This window comes from Meleagris gallopavo, chromosome 20 (genome assembly GCF_000146605.3).
Source record: "Meleagris gallopavo isolate NT-WF06-2002-E0010 breed Aviagen turkey brand Nicholas breeding stock chromosome 20, Turkey_5.1, whole genome shotgun sequence".
Taxonomy (NCBI): Eukaryota; Metazoa; Chordata; class Aves; order Galliformes; family Phasianidae; genus Meleagris; species Meleagris gallopavo.
Window position 1 is genome coordinate 10,422,396 of NC_015030.2, and position 19,484 is coordinate 10,441,879.

The 19,484-nt window shown below is 46.2% G+C and overlaps 2 protein-coding genes across 4 annotated transcripts; both read left to right on the top strand.

Moving 5' to 3' along the window:
* Nucleotides 1–194: 194 nt before the first annotated feature.
* Nucleotides 195–6,722, top strand: KCTD2 (potassium channel tetramerization domain containing 2). 2 transcript variants are annotated; one of them, XR_004161752.1, is made up of 6 exons: nucleotides 195–1,203; nucleotides 1,606–1,697; nucleotides 2,354–2,449; nucleotides 2,682–2,807; nucleotides 3,091–3,198; nucleotides 3,349–6,722. XR_004161752.1 is itself a non-coding variant. In XM_010721652.3 (5 exons), exons 1-5 carry the CDS (start codon nucleotides 1,032–1,034, stop codon nucleotides 3,376–3,378), a joined length of 516 nt encoding a protein of 171 aa, XP_010719954.1. In that variant the 5' UTR covers nucleotides 229–1,031; the 3' UTR covers nucleotides 3,379–6,722. The 2 variants fall into 2 exon arrangements, 1 of the variants encoding a protein (XP_010719954.1); XM_010721652.3 differs by lacking the exon at nucleotides 3,091–3,198 and having other exon boundaries at nucleotides 229–1,203.
* Nucleotides 6,723–11,508: 4,786 nt separating this feature from the next.
* SLC16A5 (solute carrier family 16 member 5) lies at nucleotides 11,509–19,484 on the top strand. 2 transcript variants are annotated; one of them, XM_010721651.3, is made up of 5 exons: nucleotides 11,509–11,609; nucleotides 12,421–12,717; nucleotides 14,555–14,698; nucleotides 15,660–16,526; nucleotides 18,464–19,484. In XM_010721651.3, exons 2-5 carry the CDS (start codon nucleotides 12,498–12,500, stop codon nucleotides 18,697–18,699), a joined length of 1,467 nt encoding a protein of 488 aa, XP_010719953.1. In that variant the 5' UTR covers nucleotides 11,509–11,609; nucleotides 12,421–12,497; the 3' UTR covers nucleotides 18,700–19,484. The 2 variants fall into 2 exon arrangements, with proteins under 2 accessions (XP_010719953.1, XP_019477359.1); XM_019621814.1 differs by lacking the exon at nucleotides 11,509–11,609 and adding an exon at nucleotides 12,263–12,345.

Sequence of the window (19,484 nt, forward strand, 5' to 3'; positions counted from 1 at the left end):
GTCTGCGGGAGTCCCGGCACCAGCCCGAGCCGTGCGTCCATTGCTGCAGCCCCCGCCACCTCCTCGTTCCCCCGGAGCGCCCCAGCGCCCTTCTGCTGCTACTGCACGCAGCAGGGAGAGAAACTTCCCCAGAAACAGAAATTTAAGTGATGCGCCGCCCCCAGGATGCGTGTGGTTTTTCTTTGTGTTTACTTCTGTTCTTACAGAAGATCCCAGTTCAAGAGCTTTACTGGACATATTGCTCTGCAGTCGCTGCAGGTTGTTAACATACAGGTTTTACAAACGTTATCACTGCAAGGTTTCTATAGTGTCTGTACAGCATTTTATACCTGCTTAATTAGAAGTTAAATCCAGGTTATGGCCACAGTAATGGCTACCAGTCTCAGCAAAAATAGGAGATGATATTTTGGAAGACCTCAGCATTTAATTGCTTTGGAGCAGACTGCCTAGCAGGACCTGCACTACTTTTTTAAAATGATGTAAGGAAATGGCATGAAAAACAGCCGCACAGGCTTTATCAGCCCTTCTGTGCTGCTTCAGGAAATACTTTTAGTTGTGGATTGCTGGTGATGTGATGACGTGGTTGTATGCCCAGCTGCTGGAGACTGTTCAGAGACAGGACTGGTGCACTGCAAAGGGCGTTTCCAGTAGTTCAAAGAAAAGGGGGGGAAAAAAAGTACTTTGAATTGTCACATGCTGTTAATCAGAACTGGAAATCCAAATTTTCTTCCAAGTTTCTTATTTAAACTAGTATGGAAGACCAATGAAACAGAACATGACTACCAGCCTTTGTATTTTGTTATTGCAGTGAAGCAAAACTGCTAAGCCCTGCTTTTCTCTTCACTTTTGCGAGCTTAGTTTGTGGAAGTACTGACGGGGAGACATCTGCCAGCGTGATTGAGCTGCAGCATTTACGGCTGAGTTCAGATACTGAAAAAAATGCTGGCTGAAGCATAGAGTCACAGATACACTTTTCACAGGCAAAGGAATCCAGATTCTCAAAGAAAAGCTGTTCAGTGTATAATTTAAAAATGAAATATTTTTTCCCCATACCATTTAACTGTGCCTGCTTCATTTCTGTACACACTCAACAGGATGAGACGGGAGCATATCTCATCGATAGAGATCCCACATATTTTGGTCCAATACTGAACTACCTCCGACATGGGAAGCTTATCATAAACAAGGAGCTCGCAGAAGAAGGTAAGAGAAACATACAGAAGAAGAACTGCAAGCACTGTTCTATAGCACTTTTAGAACAGCATCTCTTCTCCCTGAACAGACAGCAGTTCTGAACAAGCAAGGAGCTTGGTGACCTTCCCCTGAGTGTGGCTGTGTGAATGATATTAGAGATTGTACCACAGGGTTTCTTAATCCTAGGGAATAATCTTTCCTAAATGCTCTGTTAACCACAAAGGGAGGCAGCTTGTTTTCTTCCAGCCTGGGAGCATGAGGTCAGAGGCGCAGTCCGTTTAGCATCCAGGGATTTTCTTACACGTGGGAAAGATTTGGAGTCAGTAGCAGGTATTGCACTCTTGTAGCTGAATTGTCTTTGTTCTGCTCCTTATAAAGTAACAGATTGTCTGCTTTTGATTCCTTCCTTAGGGGTACTGGAAGAAGCTGAGTTTTACAACATTGCATCACTTGTGCGGCTGGTGAAGGAGCGGATACGGGATAATGAGAACAGAACCTCTCAAGTAATGCACATGGATATTTGCATACTGAAGTCAATCGTTTTCTGTAGCACAGTAGAAGGACGTGGCTAGAGGTGCTTTCGGTAGAAGTCCTTTGGCTTGTTTCCAACAGTGATAATCAGTGTTTTTAGTTAAAGCTAAGGCACAGCTAGAAAAGATGATCCATTGTGGTTTCACAAGTACAGGCTACTAAGTCATCTTATTAATACTATAGGGAAAGACAATGAACAGTTAAAAATGCTACAAACAAAGATAGGGAAACAAAACAGACTGTTTTGGGAGGTTAGGAATAGTTCAACTCTTCCTTCTATGAACCACGTTCTGCCCTTTATATCAGTCTCTGCTGCTGAACTGATATCCACATCCCAGTACATTCGATTTAAAAAAGAGTAAATGGTTTTAAAAGACAACAAAGTGTTGCTTCCACTGGCACATAGGCACCTGGAAGGCTTTTAAAAAGCATGCTAACTCCTTGTAACAGTTTTAGAATCAACTGGATAGTCACGAGAATGAGACCTCTGGAAGCCCATATGGTTGAAACTTCCTCAAATAGCAAGCAGTCAAAGCAGGAGGCCCTGTAAAAGGCTACTTAGTTTCCTAGCTTGATACTAGTACAGCAATTGCTAAACTCCTGCTCATTTTTATTCTCCGTTCTTTAGGGACCTGTGAAGCATGTATACAGAGTCCTTCAGTGCCAAGAGGAAGAGCTCACACAGATGGTGTCCACCATGTCTGATGGGTGGAAATTTGAACAGGTACCAGTAAAAATGTATAAATGTGTCTGGTGCTTGTCTAAATACCTGCCTTACAAACACACTTTGGGAAAGACTGTGACACTGGAATATGAGAAGGGATGTGACCTGTTGGCACTTCAGGTCAGAACGGGTCTCTCTGAACAGTCATAGCACAAAAGACAATTGCAGGAATAAAGCAGAAGTCAAGATTTACCAATAGTCATCCTTACCTTGGCTGTCTTCTGTCACACAGCTAATCAGCATTGGATCTTCATATAACTATGGAAATGAAGACCAGGCAGAATTCCTCTGTGTTGTGTCTAGGGAACTCAACAATTCTACCAATGGCATTGTCAAAGAGCCCAGCGAGAAGGCAAAGGTAAGGCATCTCCTCAAATTTATTGTCTTGAATTCCCCTATGCAAAGGAAAAAACCACATCTTACATTAGGAGATCCACAATTTGCAGTAGCAGTTCTGTATACCAGCTTTTGTATTTTCTTCTGTATGCATAACCTTCCCTCTCTTAAAAGATTTCCTGGTTTACCATGCATTCAAATGAAGGGGGGAAAAAAAATCAACGGGGAAAGACTTGGAAAAAAAGAGGATTTTGTGACTGAAGGATACTGTGGGAAGAAGACTGACATTGTTTTTTCTCCTTCAGTCCATGCATTTTCCCCAGGACAGCAACAAAAGATGACATTTTAAACTCCTGGCAGGCAGCTAAAGCATTTCTAGAGAAGAGACTCTGTTTTAACCAGCCTGTCATTCGGTATGGTAGCATAGAAGCCAACAGGCTACTCTCTCATTCCTTCTCTTGTTAGACTACCTTTCCTTCCTCCACGAAAGCCAAAGACTTGGATCATGAACTTTGGCTTCTAAACTTGCCTGAGTTATTCATAGAGGCTCTCTTCTTTTTCAGATTCTTCAAGAGCGAGGATCTCGGATGTAATACAAGTGTCCACTCCTCTAGAACTCCCAGATGTCAAAAGGGCAATCTAGTTGGACAGAGCATCTCTCCACAATGCAAACTTGCCCCTGTACAGTAACCAAGCTAATGCAAAACAAAGCCAAGCCTGTCCTGCCAGTTATGAGTAATTCTGGTCCTAATGAAAGGCTTTTCTTCTATTCTGGAGAACAAGAAAGGAGAAAACTCTTCCAGGTGAATTCCAGTCCATTCCACAAGTATTTGTTTTATTTTTTTGGCCAGTGCTCTACTGAATTTTTCCAACAACAGATGCACTGGATTCCCAGTTGGATTCTTTGGAAAGGTTGGTTAGGTCCACGCAGCCTTGTAGTCAGTTCTACCTTACACAGGCTGCCATGAGTGGAAAGATCTGTTTGACCTGTGCTGCTTCTTGCACCTAGGTCTACAACCATCAGAATAGTACAGAGATCTTGCAGTGCTCCCTCCTGATCAGCCAGTCCCCCGTAGATCAGAAAGGGCTTTAAAAGAAGGAACAAAGAAGCTACCTGTAAAAAACAATTTTTTTCATTCTTGCTTTGTATTTGTTTCTTATACAGTTCCTAAGAGCTGAGCTTAGATAACAAGGGGAGCGGAGTTGCACGTACATCTAACACAGGTCTTGCTGTTAACACCATTATATATGGGCTCCTGGCATTTTTCAAAGCGCACTGCTTCTCATGCATAAAAACAGACCTGTGTTCGCCCAGAACAGTGACAGAGTAATGGTTCTGTCCTGTACTCTTCTCTGTTGAAGAAGAGTGGTGACATCTTCCCCGTCGATACCTTGCCTTGACCATATATCTTAGCCTGGTGCAAAGTCACAAGGTTAGGGACTTGTTCCTTCCAAGCTCAGCTTTGCCTTGTAGCCAGCAGCATGGGCTCTGTCACCTGCCTTTTCACCAAGGGAGGACTGTGGGCAGAACTTCTTTTGTACTGTAGCAAGCAGGTAGGTTTGATTTTACCCATGGGAGTCTTCACGGAGGAGATCCATTATTTACATGCAGTGATTTAACTGCATCTTCCCTCGTGTCCCCAACCTTTAAAGAGATCACCTCAAATTACACAGGGGCATCACAGAGCTGGAGGGTGTGGGGGGTGTGAAAAGTTGCCAAACTGTTGTAATATATTTTGTCCAATGTGTCAACTTCTGTGACTTTTTTTGAATGCCTTGGATGGATGTGCAAAATGTTCGTTTGTGCCTCTCTTGAACTCTAATCTTAGCCAAATTGCAGTCACTGTTTCCTCTGTGTTAAGCTGTGCCATCCCTAACCAAGGGCATGTCCCTCCTAGTCTGGTAAATGAAATTTCTTAGGAATTTCCTGCTGTGCGTTTTTCTCCTTTCATTCCTGCTTTGTTCTTTGTAGCCCATGTGTTCTGGCACTTCGTTTTTTTTGAGTCAAATTCCAAACTGATGCTACATGCAAAGCTTCAGAGATGTTGGAATTCGCAGACATGGACGAGCTCAGAGCAGATGATTCTCAATAAGGTATCAGAAATTCCTCACCTAGTTTGAGGAGTTCGGTTCTTTTATGGAAAAATTCAGCTACCTGTGGTCTCCTTACGGTGTTGAGATGGAAATAGGAAGGTCACCTGTCTTATCACTTATTGCTGGCAGGGCCTAAGGATAGCAAAATATTACCAAAGGTCTGACAACCAGTTCAGTAAACAAGGCATACAGCAAAGGCACAGAGCAACACAGCTGCACTCAGCCTCTTGGTGCATGCTCGTGCCTGTCCTTTTCCATCCTTTGCCAATGTTCCACACCCTCACTGAAGGCTTTGCCTCATTCACAAGAATTGCCAGTCAGTTATCAATGCTAGTTTAGTCCTGGTAACAACAGACCATGCCAAATGTCTTTGAATTCACATTCTGTCAGTTATAGGCTATTGAAACACAGCTGGCTTGCCATTATGCTGAAGAACCCAGCTCTCCTTCCCTCCATCTTCCCTGTTTATAATGTAGTGAGATGGTATTGGTGTGATTAGACCATACAGCTTGGCTGGGCCTAAATAACACTGTGATAGTATAGATATCTCTCCTCTGCCAGTATCTTCTAGTCTCAGTCATTGTGCTCTCAGCTGAGAAATCAAGAATCATCATAATGCAAGTTAACAGCCTGAAAAGCCCTCTAGTTCTCGTATTCATTTGTGTTCTCTCCCTTCCTTGGAGGAGGGAGTTTCTGGGAACTGGAAGGAAATATCAAACTGAAGGTGACAGGGACTGGGTGAGCTGCATCTGTCACATCAGTGCCAGCTGAACACCTCAAACTCACAGCAACACCAATGAGCTCACCTGAAGGGAGACATTCTGGCCAGTACACTTCAAGCAGGTAAAAGCAATACCTTGTTCCAAAATGCCATACATGGTGAAGCCTACGAGAGATTGCAAAAACGATATCATCACTCCCTACTGAGCCACAGAGAGCAAAAAAAACAAAAAACAAAAAACCAACCATTATCGGTTGAGCAGAGCAGCTGTTTAACTCATCCATGTGAAAGACTATCAAAGCTGCACCTTGGATCTCCCCTCCACGGTGCTTTCTGCAGCAAGGGCTTGTCAGTGCATTCGAGTCTTGGCTTCGGTTGCACAGGCCTTGAGTTCTACAGAGTTGACATAGAAAAACAGTCTGCTCCTGAATAGCCCTTATTGTTGGATGATACTTAGGGCAAGGCAAAAGACCATGAAGGTAAAATCCCAGTGGAGGATTTCTCTTCCCTGATAGTGCTAATGACCTGTACCCCGAGACCAAGGGCTGCTCAGCATGATACACCAGCTGTATCTCTATTTGCTCAGCACAGGGCTTTTCCTTCTGTTACCTTTCACTCACAACTATATCAAAACTAACAGTGAAGATGAAATTTGCCCCACTGACTCTAAGGTAGTATGCTGCGAGTAGGAGGAGAGGTACTGGATATCCAGGAGTGTTTGTACCTCTTGGGAAAGTTCACTTTAAAGCATTAATCCTGGGAATGGAAAGTGTGTTTTGATTTTTTTTTTTTAAGTTTTTCCAGTGGCCTGGGTTGTTCCATTATGGCAAGACTGGAAATAACCTCTTACAGTGTCTTTGTTTCTGTATATTTTTAAATAGATTTTCTCAGGGGTGACTGAGTGGGCTGAGGCAGAGGGGGCAGTGGGATGGAGCAGACCCCAGCCCTGCAGCTGGGCTGTGGGCTCCTCCTTTGCAAATCCAGAGGTTTTGTACAGTTTGTCACCTGTCAGTGCCCTTTGCTACTGTTTCTCTTTGTTTATTAAATGTGTTCGAATAACAGTTGAGATGCTGCAATTAATTTGTTTTTCCAATAAAGATTCTGAAATGGGTTTGAAGCATATGAAGAGTGCCTGCAGCCTGTGCTTTCTGTGCATCCATTTGCAGCCTTTCCAACACAAATTCTACGTTTCAAGTACCCGCATATGGTTCTCATTCATTTGTGATGGCTCACCAAGAGGAAAAGTCTAGGTAGATTTTTGGAGTCCTTCTTGGTTACTTTCAGAGAAGGACAGCAAATCTAAGCATTTTTCTGATTTTCTTACACATAGATGTAGCTCAGATTATTTTTTACCATTTCCACTGACAAATAAGAATGCTAATACAAGCACCAAATAGTTTAAGGACGTTTCTTTGGGCCAATTTTCATTTGCTAACCGCCTGTTTGGTTCAGATGTGCGGCAGAAACATCCAGCATTTCCAACAGCATCGCCCCTCCCTGTATTACAGAGCCCCCCCCAGTAGCTGGAGAAGCTCAAACAGTTCTCCACTTTTCCACTGAAGGAAAAGGCACAGCGATTCTTGCTGACACCAAGACAAATGCAGAACAAATATGACAACAAATAAACTGCCGTTTCTAAAGAGCTTCCCAGATGTTCTGAGCAGGCAACTGTGGGTGAGAGAGATTGCTCTGGGCACGCAGAGTTGGCGCTGAAACTTCGGGGGAGTATTTAAAATAGTTGATCTGTTACCTCCACCCTGAATGCCACAGCATTCCCCATGTCTGTGGTGTTAGCAGACCTGGAGATAAGTTGAGATTTAGTTCTTTTCCTGTTCACGGAGCACTGCAGCTCATAAATGTGTGAAACAGAGATGTCGTATGATGGGCAAACAGCGGGGAGGCAGAGAGACAACATGTTGTCAAGATGTGGTCATGTCAGAATTTAGATAACAGAAATGATTCAGGCCTGACACAGGGATGGGAAAGGAGGAGGAGGAGAGATGAGTAAACAACGGGGAAACTTGGATGAACTTAATCTTACTTTGAACCAGAATTTGCTGCTGCCACTGCAGCTGCTCTGAGGCTGCTGTAAAGCAGCTGAGCAGGGAGGACTGGCACATCCCCAACGCAGGGCTTGGCCCCGCAGCTGTGCAAGATGAGACACTCACCACATGGTGTCGTGCAAGGGGAGCATATGGGCATGGCAGCTGAAAGCAGAAATCACAGCTGAGCCAACCACAGCCGAACCACTCCAGTTGGTTCAGGACACCTTCAAGCCTTCATGGCCCACCCCTGTATCTCATGCCAGACAGGACTGCAGCTTAGTTGAGGTATCTGTCAGCATCTAAATTTGTGGCCCAGGGCTCCAGCAAAGGAGAGTGGAAACCACAGCTGCATTTCTCCTCTCTGCAAGTTCAGGAGATGACAGAGCTCTGCCCACAGCCATGAGTGCATCTCAATGCCCACACACTGTCTTGGTTTTCACATAACTGTGTGGCTCAGCCCGCTGCTCACACTCTCCTGCACTCTGGGCAAAGTCACATCTATTTCCAGACTGAAGGCTCATAAATATTTGTAACCCAGCTTGCTGACTTGTTTGGGAAATAAGCACCTTAGTCACATTCTTCCACCTGGATCTGGTTTTGAAATGGTCACTGAAGATTTAACCCAACTTTTATCCCAGCAAATGACTCCTGCAATACTTGATTCTTCCAGGGATGGAGAAACATGTTGGTTTCTCCAAATCACAGCAAAGAAAAGTGCAATCCCCTACCAATCACCTCCAGGCAGCAGGATAGCACCAATCTGCCGTGTGCATGACCAGAGAGCCAGGCTCTAAATGAGAAAAGCAGTCAAAAGGGTCTATAAAGAGCTGGGAAATACCTAATGAACAGCCACTCCCATCCTAATATTGCCATGAGTTTTCTTAAATTTGAATGCAAGGCAACACATGGGAAGTAAGAATGGTATGGTTGTATTTGCCAAACCAAGAGCTTTTGCCCATAAAACAAAGGGTGGAGATCACATTTTGCAGTTTCTGTCCCCACGTCCAAAAACACAACCCTAGGCACACAGAGTGACCTGCGTTTCCCAGCAGGGTGAAGAGTTCTAGTTCTTTTCCCAGGAATCACAGTGGCAAACACTGCAGTGCTTCTGGGTGTGGGCAGGAGGAGCAGGACCTGGCAGGGGGGACGATGACAAAGCATCTGCCAAAAGCAGCACGGCCAAAGCTTCATCCTTGCTAGCTGGAGCCTGAAAGCCTTCTGGCCCTCTCAAAATCACGACCCATAAATTCTGGCTATTCATCCTCAACCTCTTATCCATCTTAACAGAATACTTCGTCATACTTCCCAACATAAAGGAAAGTAGGGACAGTGCTGGGAGGGTTGCAGGGTACCATGGCAAGAAGGCATCCCAAAAAGAGAGCAATGCCTATTTACCATCATCCCAGAACAGGGCTGTTTCCCTGTCTGCACCTACCACACAGGTGACAGCAGTGGGATTTACATCTCATCCAAGCAGTCAGTCATTAACTCCCCATTAATGAGTGAGAGCCACCTCCAGCATGAAGGTGGCCAAGCACATCTTTCTCAGACTGGGCTCTGAAGCCATCCTTCTGGACACCAAACACCCCCAACACACACAGGACGGCCATAGGCTGCATGGCGAGGAATGCAGCAGCCAGGAGGGCGAGGGCCGGCATGCAGGAGAACCACACACAGTCACCCACCAGGGCACGCTGTAACTTGCCAAATTCTTCCCAGCCAAGGGAAGCTGTCAGCACCTGCACCACTGACATCAGTCACTTCAATTCCCATTTCCTACCTCCAAGCCAACGTCTTCAGTACTGGGTGAGAGTTATTTTTGGCCCCCCAAAACCGATATCCCACTTGGTACTCCACCTGTGTCTTGGTAATTGACGAGCTCAGGGCAGTCAGACAGAGCTGAGACCGAGCCAAGAGAATAGGGACAGTACTGGGACATCTGCCCAAAGGCTGTGCTAGGCAAGGAGCCAGGCTTAGATGCAACTGGAAATCAAAATAGGTGGGGAAATGTGGGGAAGGGGAGGGGAGTCGAGTCAGATGAGGCTGCTCAGCCTAATTAGGACTTATTGGTGCCAGGGCTCTGATACCCTTTGCAGGGGGAAAAGATGGGAGCAATGCTGTGACCTTGAGAAAGCCACCTGGCACAAAACACAGGATGAAAATGAACTTAAAAAGTCACTTATAGAGCTGTTTACCAAGAGAAGTGCTTGGCTTTCCTACCCCCAACAGACACCGAGTGACCCCCCCCAAAGACTTTACTGCCAGGATCCGTTTACAGTAAACATCTTGCCTCTGTGCACACAGCCTATTTTACACTCATAAACACATGCCCAGCTCACACCGGGCTGCGGTGAGGTAGCAGGAGGATGCTGCACGCCATGCAGCAGGGTACAGCATTAGTGTACTGTGAGCTAGAGAACCTTTCCTCCTGCTGCCCTTCCTGTTCCCAACCACAGGTATCCTCTGGGCTCAGAGCATCCCCCTGTACACACTCCCGGGTTCTCCTCCTGCTGCTGTGACCCTATGAGAAGCTTTGGACAAGAATTGGGCTGCTCTTCCCTCCGCAGGGGTGCCCACCAGCTGCCAGCTCTCACTGAGGCTGACACATAGATACTATCGTCATCTGCAGGCTGAATGTAAAGCTCTTCTGAGGAGGGGAGCTGTGTAAATGCCCCGTGTGAAGGCACACAGAGCCACCAGCAGCCCTGCTGTGTGCTCTCATCACAGCAGCTGCAGGTCCCCCATCACAACTGAGGGAAACTGGGGCACGGGAATGGGAGACAAGCACTATTTGAGCACTCCTGATGTGCTGCCATGAGAACAGCTCCAGGGCTGCTGCGCTGCCCAGAGGAAATCCAGCAAAACTTGAACTCAGCATCTCGGTCACTGCAGTAAAAACAACATTCAGAGCTGAAAGAGAGAAACCAAAGAGAGTAGCTGAAGCAGAGACTGAATCTACCTGGACACACAACCATCTCCAGCAACATCATGAACTGGGGCAGGCAGCACTGCTGACCAGTTTGGCTCCGACCAACACACAGTTTGCAGTAAGCACTCATGCATGTCTTGCTGTGAGCCCCAATCCAAATCCCAATGCAATAAGTATGAGACAAGCATTCGAGCTTGTGAGAATCTGCCTCTGCTTTCTGTTGGTCCTGGTGTCGACATGACTGAGGAACAGGCTGAGGACAACATGGCCGCACCAGAGCACGCAGCAGCCTGCCAATTCACCCTCGGGAAGGATTAAAAGCCATTTTTGCGGAGCCATTCGGCGAGCATGGCCAGCTGAGTGCTGAACAAACCTGCTCCCTTCACTCTGCGCAGGCAGAAGGTGGTGAGGGACCACCTGGCAGCTGACTGCAAATCCCGGAGCTGCTCGCAGCCTGAGGCCTGGCTGATGCCGAAGGTTCGGAGGCCACAGGGATACGCTGCCCTGCAGCCGGCAGCAGGCAAAAGCTGTAGCAAGTGTGTGACCCCCAGCTCTGCTCTCCCCAGTGAGCCTGAGCTGCAGAAATCTGCTGCAGGACACACTCAGATGTTGGACAGGGCGGCTGGGAACAGAGAGGAGCTGTGCTTCTGCCTCTTTTTTGGGTTTGCTGTTGCCGGGGAGAGGTTTTAGGCTGTCATCCAGCAAATTCACACCAGAGAGACAAGCACTTGAATTAGTTGCATTATCTGCACCCAGCTAAAGTGGACAAAGGATTAAAGTGTGCTGAGCACCACCACCATGATTTGCATGTGAGAGCCCCTTCCCACGGGCCCCCTCTGCTTGCAGCCCTTTTTTCCCTGGCTGCAAGCCAGCCGGCACAGCAGCCCTGTTTACAGAATGATGCTGAGGTTAACGTTGCAAAAGACTTCATCAGAGCTTTTGGGCAGTGCTGAAGCAGAAGCACCCAGCACGCCACGATGAGCCACCCGCGCTGCGCTTCAGCCCCTCACATCGCCAGGCCTGGTCCAGCCCCAGGTATGGAACTGATTCTGAGCGTGTTGCCATGGCAAGCTTGAAATAATGAGCAAGAATGAGTTATTATTCATTCTTAAAGCTGCACGCAGCAATCAGTTGTAGCTATTGTTGTAGGGGAAGGACATTAGTCGAGTGCTAAATAAATACTGTGCGGTGCAAACCTTACAGTGCTTTTCTCAGCTTGTCCAGCTGCCAAAGATTTGTTTTGTGCCTTTATTCACATGAAATGCTCTTGTTGTTTCATGCTGCTGATCTCACAGAAAGCAAACCTGGGATCTCTCAGCTTCAGACCTAAACAGAGATAAAGCAGAAATATACCTGAGATCACTGGATCCTAATTAATCAGTGACTTCTAAAATGTTTTTTCAACACTAGTGATTTGAACTGTATGTGCAGTACAACTCTATGCTGCCACATGCAAGCCTTATATGTTTCTATTTTTCTTGGCATTTGCAGAGTTTTTTGGTCACTCCTCTTGTGTGAGGACTTGGTGACCTTAGCAATTGCCAGCAAGGGGACTCTGTATGATGAAAGCAGGTGAAAGGGAAAATAAGGGCGGAACTGGGTAAGGCCAGTTCATACCTCAAAGGAGGTGTGGTCCTGTCCTGTACCTGGCTGCGCTCACCGTCTTGTGCAATATAAAAGGGGAAGGCAGGCACTTCTTGAGCAGTCTGCCAGGATCCTGTAGAGAGAAAGAAGGGAGGTCCTGGAAGAAATGCAGAGCAAGAAGTCCAAAGTGTGCACTGCCAAGGGCTTGGGACACGCTGGTGCCTCCGAGCCCAGGGAATACCTGTAGCCCTTGTCTCCATAGGTCCGTTCCCTGGGCTGAGGGCTGCATGGTAGCTGCACTCCCTTCCCCAACAGGCTGCCTGCGAGCAGAAAGAAGCCATGGCCCAAGGAGGAGCAGCAGCACGAGGAACTGCCAAAGTCCAGGACCAGGGATGGGCATGGATGGTCCTGGTGGCCGCAGTGGTGCTGCAGGGGCTGACGCTGGGCTTCCCCTCCTGCATCGGCGTCTTCTTCACTGACCTCCAGCATGAGTTCCAGGCCACCAACAGCGAGACATCGTGGTTCCCCTCCATCATGGTTGCTGTGCTGCACGCAGGCGGTAAGTAGAGGCTGTAGGGATGCCCTCCGCTGCCTCCTGTGGCTCCAGCGCGGACATGGGGCCTTACGAGGGTACTCAGCATTTCCCTGGGAAGGAAGGGACAGGGAGGTCTGGGCAGGTTGCTCGGCAGTGCAATGCACCTCCCAGCTACTTCCATGCCCACAGAGCCCAGCACCAAGTGTCCGCAGATAGCAAGTTCCCATCCAGCACTCTAACAGATAACTAAAACGAGGAAGGTGAATCTCTTTCTCAGCCCAGCTTCTCCAGAACAATGAGAACTTAATTATTTTTCACGGTTGTTTTTAAATAAGCTGGCAGGTAGGGCTGGATCTTGGGTACTTTCTTCCATGCCCTTCCACATGCCAGCTCTGCTCCCCAGGCTACCAGCTGAGGCTCAGGGCTGAAAGTAGCTCCTTGGGCAGTGGCACAGCGTGCAGCAGCACAGCAGGTATCGCACAAGTGGTTTAATGCAGAACTTGGGCCAGGTAGCACCCTGCAGCTGAAGGGGGTGGATGGAGGTTGCTGCTTTGCGGACAGGGGAGTGAATCACCCCAGGAACACTAAGCACTGTTTCTTCCCCACAGAAAATGTGGGAGTTGCACAGGACAGGGCATCTAGAGCTCCTATTTCTGCACAGGAAAGTAAAACACACCCAGCAGCTCGAGGGCTTCCCAGTAAATGGTTCATGTTGCTGCTGGCCCCTCCTCATACACCTACCATGCTTGTGGGATAAACAGTCCATCTGAACTCCATCTAGCAAAGTGTATAACGACTCCCATATACCTGAGCTGCTCCCTTAGTTCATACCTGCCCTCTTCCAATATTGCTGAAAGGTGACACAGCAGTATGGGGGAAAAATAAAAAGCAGAGCCCTGAGTCATACTGATGTGATGGCTGCAGCAGTTAAGTTTCACTGTGCAATACTTGGCTGAGAGCTGGACATGGGGGAAAAAGAGTTTGCACCTTAGCAGAAGCAGCTGGGCCCAGAGTTGCAAGGCACAGAAGGAAAAACCTCAGGTGAAGCAGCTACAGAAGGAATCAACACTGAAGTTCAACAAAACCAGAGCGGTGCCATGGCAGTTTGACTGGGGAAGCTGCTGGGCTTGACCTGAGGTCTGGTTGCTGTAGGATCCGGGAAAAGAGCAGGAGCCAGTGGCTCTGGATGGTCTGAAAAGCAGCTCAGTCCCAGCACACCTAGGAAAGACAAGTCTGGTGGCATCTGTAAGGAAATATCAATTCTATCTTCAATAATGAAATAATTGTTTTGTGGGAGGCTGGGACCACAATGAAAGTTAATATAAAGACAGCCAATATAGATCCAAAAGGGATTAATTGCACAAGGAAAGAATAGCCTCATGGTGATCACGTGCACTAACAGAATTTGTAAGGGCACTGCAAATATAACTCTCCAGACTCATGCTAGTCCAAATGCAGCAGTTTTGCTGGAAAAGAATGCAGTCACTAGTTTGCTGAGCTCAATGAATACTTCTTCAAAGGCCAGCTGAAGTCTGAGGTGAAAGTCTCCCAAGCAGATCAAAATACACACCGTTACAGTCCTAACGTTAAGAACATTCAAGTGCTTGCTTGATTATGCAGATTTTATTTCAAACCAAAACTTTTCCACAGGTTATTTTCCCCATGCTGACTGATTCCTAACTCTGAAGCTTGCAGTCTTTTTGAATTTGCTTACATAATCCTTCCTTAAATTTTGCTGCTGGGATAATCCACAGGCTCTCTAACCTAAACTGTTTGATAACTGCAGCATTCTAGCACCCACAAAACAATTCTTTTCTCCCTAATTGCTTCCTTTTTATTTTATTTCTCTGTCTCCTCCCAGGGCCTCTGTGCAGCATCCTTGTGAAGCGCTTTGGCTGCAGGTTTGCTGTCATGGTGGGAGGGCTGCTCAGCAGTGTGGGCATGGTGTCCAGCTCCTTCTGCAAGTCCCTCAGCCAGCTTTACCTAACAGCTGGCCTCATCACTGGTAAGTACAAGGAACAGCAGCAAAATCCAGCTGCTGTGCCAGGAAGTGGTAGAAGTCCAGACTAAGCACTCGTGTTTTTCACTTAGCTGTGAAATAGAATAAATCAAAGTCCCACAGCTCATTGGGAATTGCATGCTGGATAGGCTTGCCCTTCACACCCCTTTAACACACATCCCACCCAGTCAGCTCACATCAAAGTGCTTCTCCCTGGAAAAGGCTACAGGTCTCTAAGGGTGATGCAGAGAGCAAAATCTAATCTGTTCTCCTTAGGAGCTTCACAACCTTTTGTTGTTTGAAGAGGGGACTTTTTCCCATCTCTAAGTGCAATGTTGGGATAACATCCTTCACAAATATCCTGGCCGTGGACTTCACCACTCCCAATCTGGGGAGGTGAGAGTTATCTTTCTCTGACCAAACACTATGTTGGTTTTGAACACACAACAAGTTAACAGATGGAACTTTTCCTTTATAAATATTCCTCCTATGTAATTGTTTTTCAACCCATGCTATTTTTCTAACAAAGAGAAATTGATCTGTGAAGCCAGATCACTTTGGGACCAAACCTGCTGACTCTTGCAAGCTAAGGTCTTTGTGCAGCTCAGAGATAAAAAATAATTAACTCCCTGAAACCTGGTGAAAGCATCAGGAAAGCAACTCTGCCTGGTGAATGCAGTATAAAACCAAGTCCTGATAATTTTTCCCACAAATAACTCTGGAACAATCATGGGCATGGCAGCATGGCTCAAACATCAGCTTAGAGCAGTGTATCCAGTACTCCTGAGAACACGTGGAATCTAAAGCAACATTCTTCTTCACCCCTCATTTGGGATTACTGATCATTAATCACTGGGGCTGTGATGAAGTCATCTATGGGTACACTAGGGTTTTGGGCTCTTTTCACCTTGTAAGACACTACGGAGAGATCATGTGCTATTGTTTTCTCTTTCATCCTTATCTTTAGGTCTGGGGTCATGCTTCAGCTTCCAGGCAGGAGTGACTGCACTGGGATACTACTTTGTGCGGTGGCGAACGCTGGCCAATGCCATGGCATCCACCGGTGTCTCTATTGGCTTGACATTGTGGCCGCTTCTTTCTCAATACCTGCTAGATGAGATGGGCTGGAGAAATACTTTTCTTATCTTTGGAGGAATACTGTTGAACTGTTGTGTTTGTGGAGCTGTTATGAGACCAGTGAAGTTTGCATTCGGATCACTACTGCAGTTTTCCAGTACAGGAGAGGAGCCAGGGAGAAGAGCAGAAGAGGCTCAGCTGTCCAATGGAGCATCTTCTCCTCACCTAAAGCTCCAGGAACAAACCAGGAAGATCACATGTTTCCAGGCGCTGCAGAACTACCTGGCTTTTGATATCTTCTGTCAAAACAAAAGGTACCAGATTTACACAATTGGAGTGACATGGATGATGATGGGGTTTGTGTTACCCCATGTCTACCTCGTACCTTATGCCATCCAGAATGGTTTGGAGGAACGCAGGGCAGCCCTCCTCATCTCCATTATTGGATTCATCAACATCTTCATACGCCCTCTGACAGGGCTGCTCTCAGGACAAACAATCTTCACAGGGAGACGTATCTACCTGTACAACCTGGCCGTGCTCCTGTGTGGGCTGAGCAATTTCATTTGTGTCATCTCAGCCGAATTCAGCATGCTCATCTTCTACTGCGTCATCCTCAGTATAGCCATGAGTGGCATTGGGGCCCTCACATTCCAGGTGCTGATGGATGTGGTGGAGATGGACAGGTTCTCGAGCGCTCTAGGGCTCTTCACCATCCTGGAGAGTATCACTCTTCTCATTGGACCCCCTCTGACAGGTGAGAAAACCTATTAAAGCAGATTGGAGAAAAATGAGGTTTTTAGACACTGATGACAAGTGTTTGGGAGCATATTGAAGAGGAATGAATGAGTTTCCAAGTCCATGCAGGCAGCTGATTATGCAGAAGGAGCCATACAAAAGGGAGAGTCAGAAAGGAATACCCTTCTCACAGCTGAACAATTTCTGTAGCTGCCTAAGTGTCTCTGAAGCAACAGCAGACAGAGAAAAAGTTGCACATTTGGCAGGCAGCTTCGATAGGCATGACAGTGATGAGAACTCCTTTCCTTTGAATGCCAGAGCACAGAGAGGAATTACAGTAGTAGGATCGTGCTGCCATAAAATTCTCACTGCTTTCCTAGCACTGATTTATGAAGTCCCAAGAAATTGCAAACATCCATACATCTATTGTTGTCAGAGGTATTACCAGCTCTACATAATTGAAGAGGCTTATAGTAAAAGCCTCTTCTGCTCATTGTTATTCCTGGTTCTGGAATGCATTCATTTTCCTCTAGAGGCAAGAAAGGAAATTAGTTATGCCCTCAAATCTAATAAATTACTCACAGATTTCACAGTTCACTCCAAAAACCACTGAATGACCTGTCTAAGAAGTAACTGCTCCTGCAGTACAGCAACAAATTCAAAAGACTGACAGACAAAATGCAAACCTGAGTGTGAATCCTCTACTGGTTTTAGCTCTCTTCTCCAGACACTGAATTGTATCTCATTCAGTGGGAAAGCAACTATCTGTTCTATGAATGGGACAAATGCACTGTATGTCATGTCAGTCCCAGGCAAAATGCGTTAGTTGCTTTTCTCAAAGTGCAGAAAAAGTCTTGGATGTCTCTGATAGGAGTGGCAGAAGGGCAAAACTGAGAGCTGGGGCTCTTCAGCCTGGAGAAGATAAGGCTCTGAGAAGACCTTATAGCAGCCTTCCAATACAGAAGGGGCCTACAGGAAAGCTGGGGAAGGACTTTTTGTAAGTGCATGTAGTGACAGGATGAGGGGAAATGGTTTTAAACTGGAGTAGGGTAGATTTAGACTAGATATCAGGAAGAAATTCTTTACTGTGAGGGTGGTGAGACACTGGAACAGGTTGCCAAGTGAAGCTGTGAATCCCCCCTCCCTGGAAGCATTCAAGGCCAGGCTGGATAGGGTTGTGAGTAACCTGGTAGAGGGAGGTGTCCCTACCTACAGCAGGGAGTTGGAACTAGGTGATCTTGAAGGTCCCTTCCAACCCAAACCATTCTATGATTCTATGAAAACAAAGTACAGCAAGATTAGCTCAATTTCTTGTTGGAGATAAAAAATACATTGAAGAATTACCGATATTTCCACATATAAATAAGCAACCTGTTGAAGAGGCATCGTACATTTTACCTGAATACCTTTTGCTCTTCCTTCTCCAGTGTTAAATACCCACTTGACATATCATTCTTCTAAATGTTTTGCGTTGAGGCACTCAAAGTTAGGTACAATGCCCACTGTGCTGTGAATTTTCCTCACGCTATTACAAGCTTTCAGTATAGAGACTCAAACATGTCAGTCTTGGAAAGATTTCCTTATTTATTTGTTCTGATTTCTGACCTGGGTTGTACTAAGGTCACTCATTCCAAAACCTGGAAAGTGGCAGTGACACAGAGGTCCTCTGATGAGTAAAAAAAATCAATCAGTACATGGGGAAAAAGTTACAATTTCCTTTCTTTCCTGATTTCTCTGTGTATTGGAAAATACTTTTCACAGAAACAGAAACACCGCCTGAGAAATGACTACAAACAAGCTGTAGAATCTGGAGAACAGATCTTAACTCATTTATGAACGCTTATCTTTTGTACAGGACATTTTCCTGAATTGGTCAGATTTAACATTTCTATAAATGTCATTACAGTTGCCTTTACCACGTATCTCTTTTTAACTAAGCTGTGGTTTCCATTTCAGGTCTCCTGGTGGATATAACCAGTGATTTCCGCTATGTCTTCTACACCTCAAGTTTCTTCCTGATATCAGCTTCATTATTCATGGTGCTCAGCTTCTGTGCTCTGGAAAAAAAAAACAAATTGAAAGACACCTCAAAAGTACCTCCAGACAAGTCTGCCATATGCAATGAAACGCCAAACGAATCACAGTCTGAAAGTCAACCCACCCTCGCAGTTGTGCACATCACAAGCATATGAGAATAAGTAACAATTATGCCGCTGTACAAAGCCACACGAGACCCAGCTCTGATGGCAGATGAGAAAACAAATGTCTGCATCCCACAGCCGTCACCCTTCCTCCCTGCACATGCATTCGGTGGGGCAGTGTCAGACTCCTTGTGAGCAACGCAGACCGCAGGCTGAGCCCAACATGCAGAGCCGAAGGACAGACAGAACTGTGCTGTCCTACTGCAGGCCACGGGACAACACCACCATGGCAACCAGCTCTGAGAAATAAAAGTAATGTTGATTCAATTGATTTAAGTTGGTGCCTTTCTGAAGTCACTGGAATTTCATATACACATTTCTCTCGTTAGCACTGGTAAATAATTACTGATGGCTATGCACAATGGTAGTTCTTGCGTAAGTATTACTCACCTACTCTGAACATGCAGTTTTGGTGCAGACTTATATGAACTTTCCTGGTAGCCTCCCGTGGTTGAGGAAGGGGAAAGAAGACAAACAGTTTTGACTGGAAGCGTGTTATTATTTCCCACATCTCTAAACACAATCAGAGGCCGCCAAATGAGTCACACAACTCAGGCAGGATTCTACAAAGATCAAATATTTTTTCCTATGAGGTATATATGAGTTCTTCATGCCAAGTACATTTTCAAAGCTTCAAAAGTTCCACACAAGAGCAACAAAAAGAAAAGGACTGAAACCTTACAGTGTCTGCTTTGTATAATTAGTAGTATCTCAAGTGCTTCCTGATGTATTTTTAAAGAGATTAATGGCTTCTATAAATACATCTCTTTCCAGCA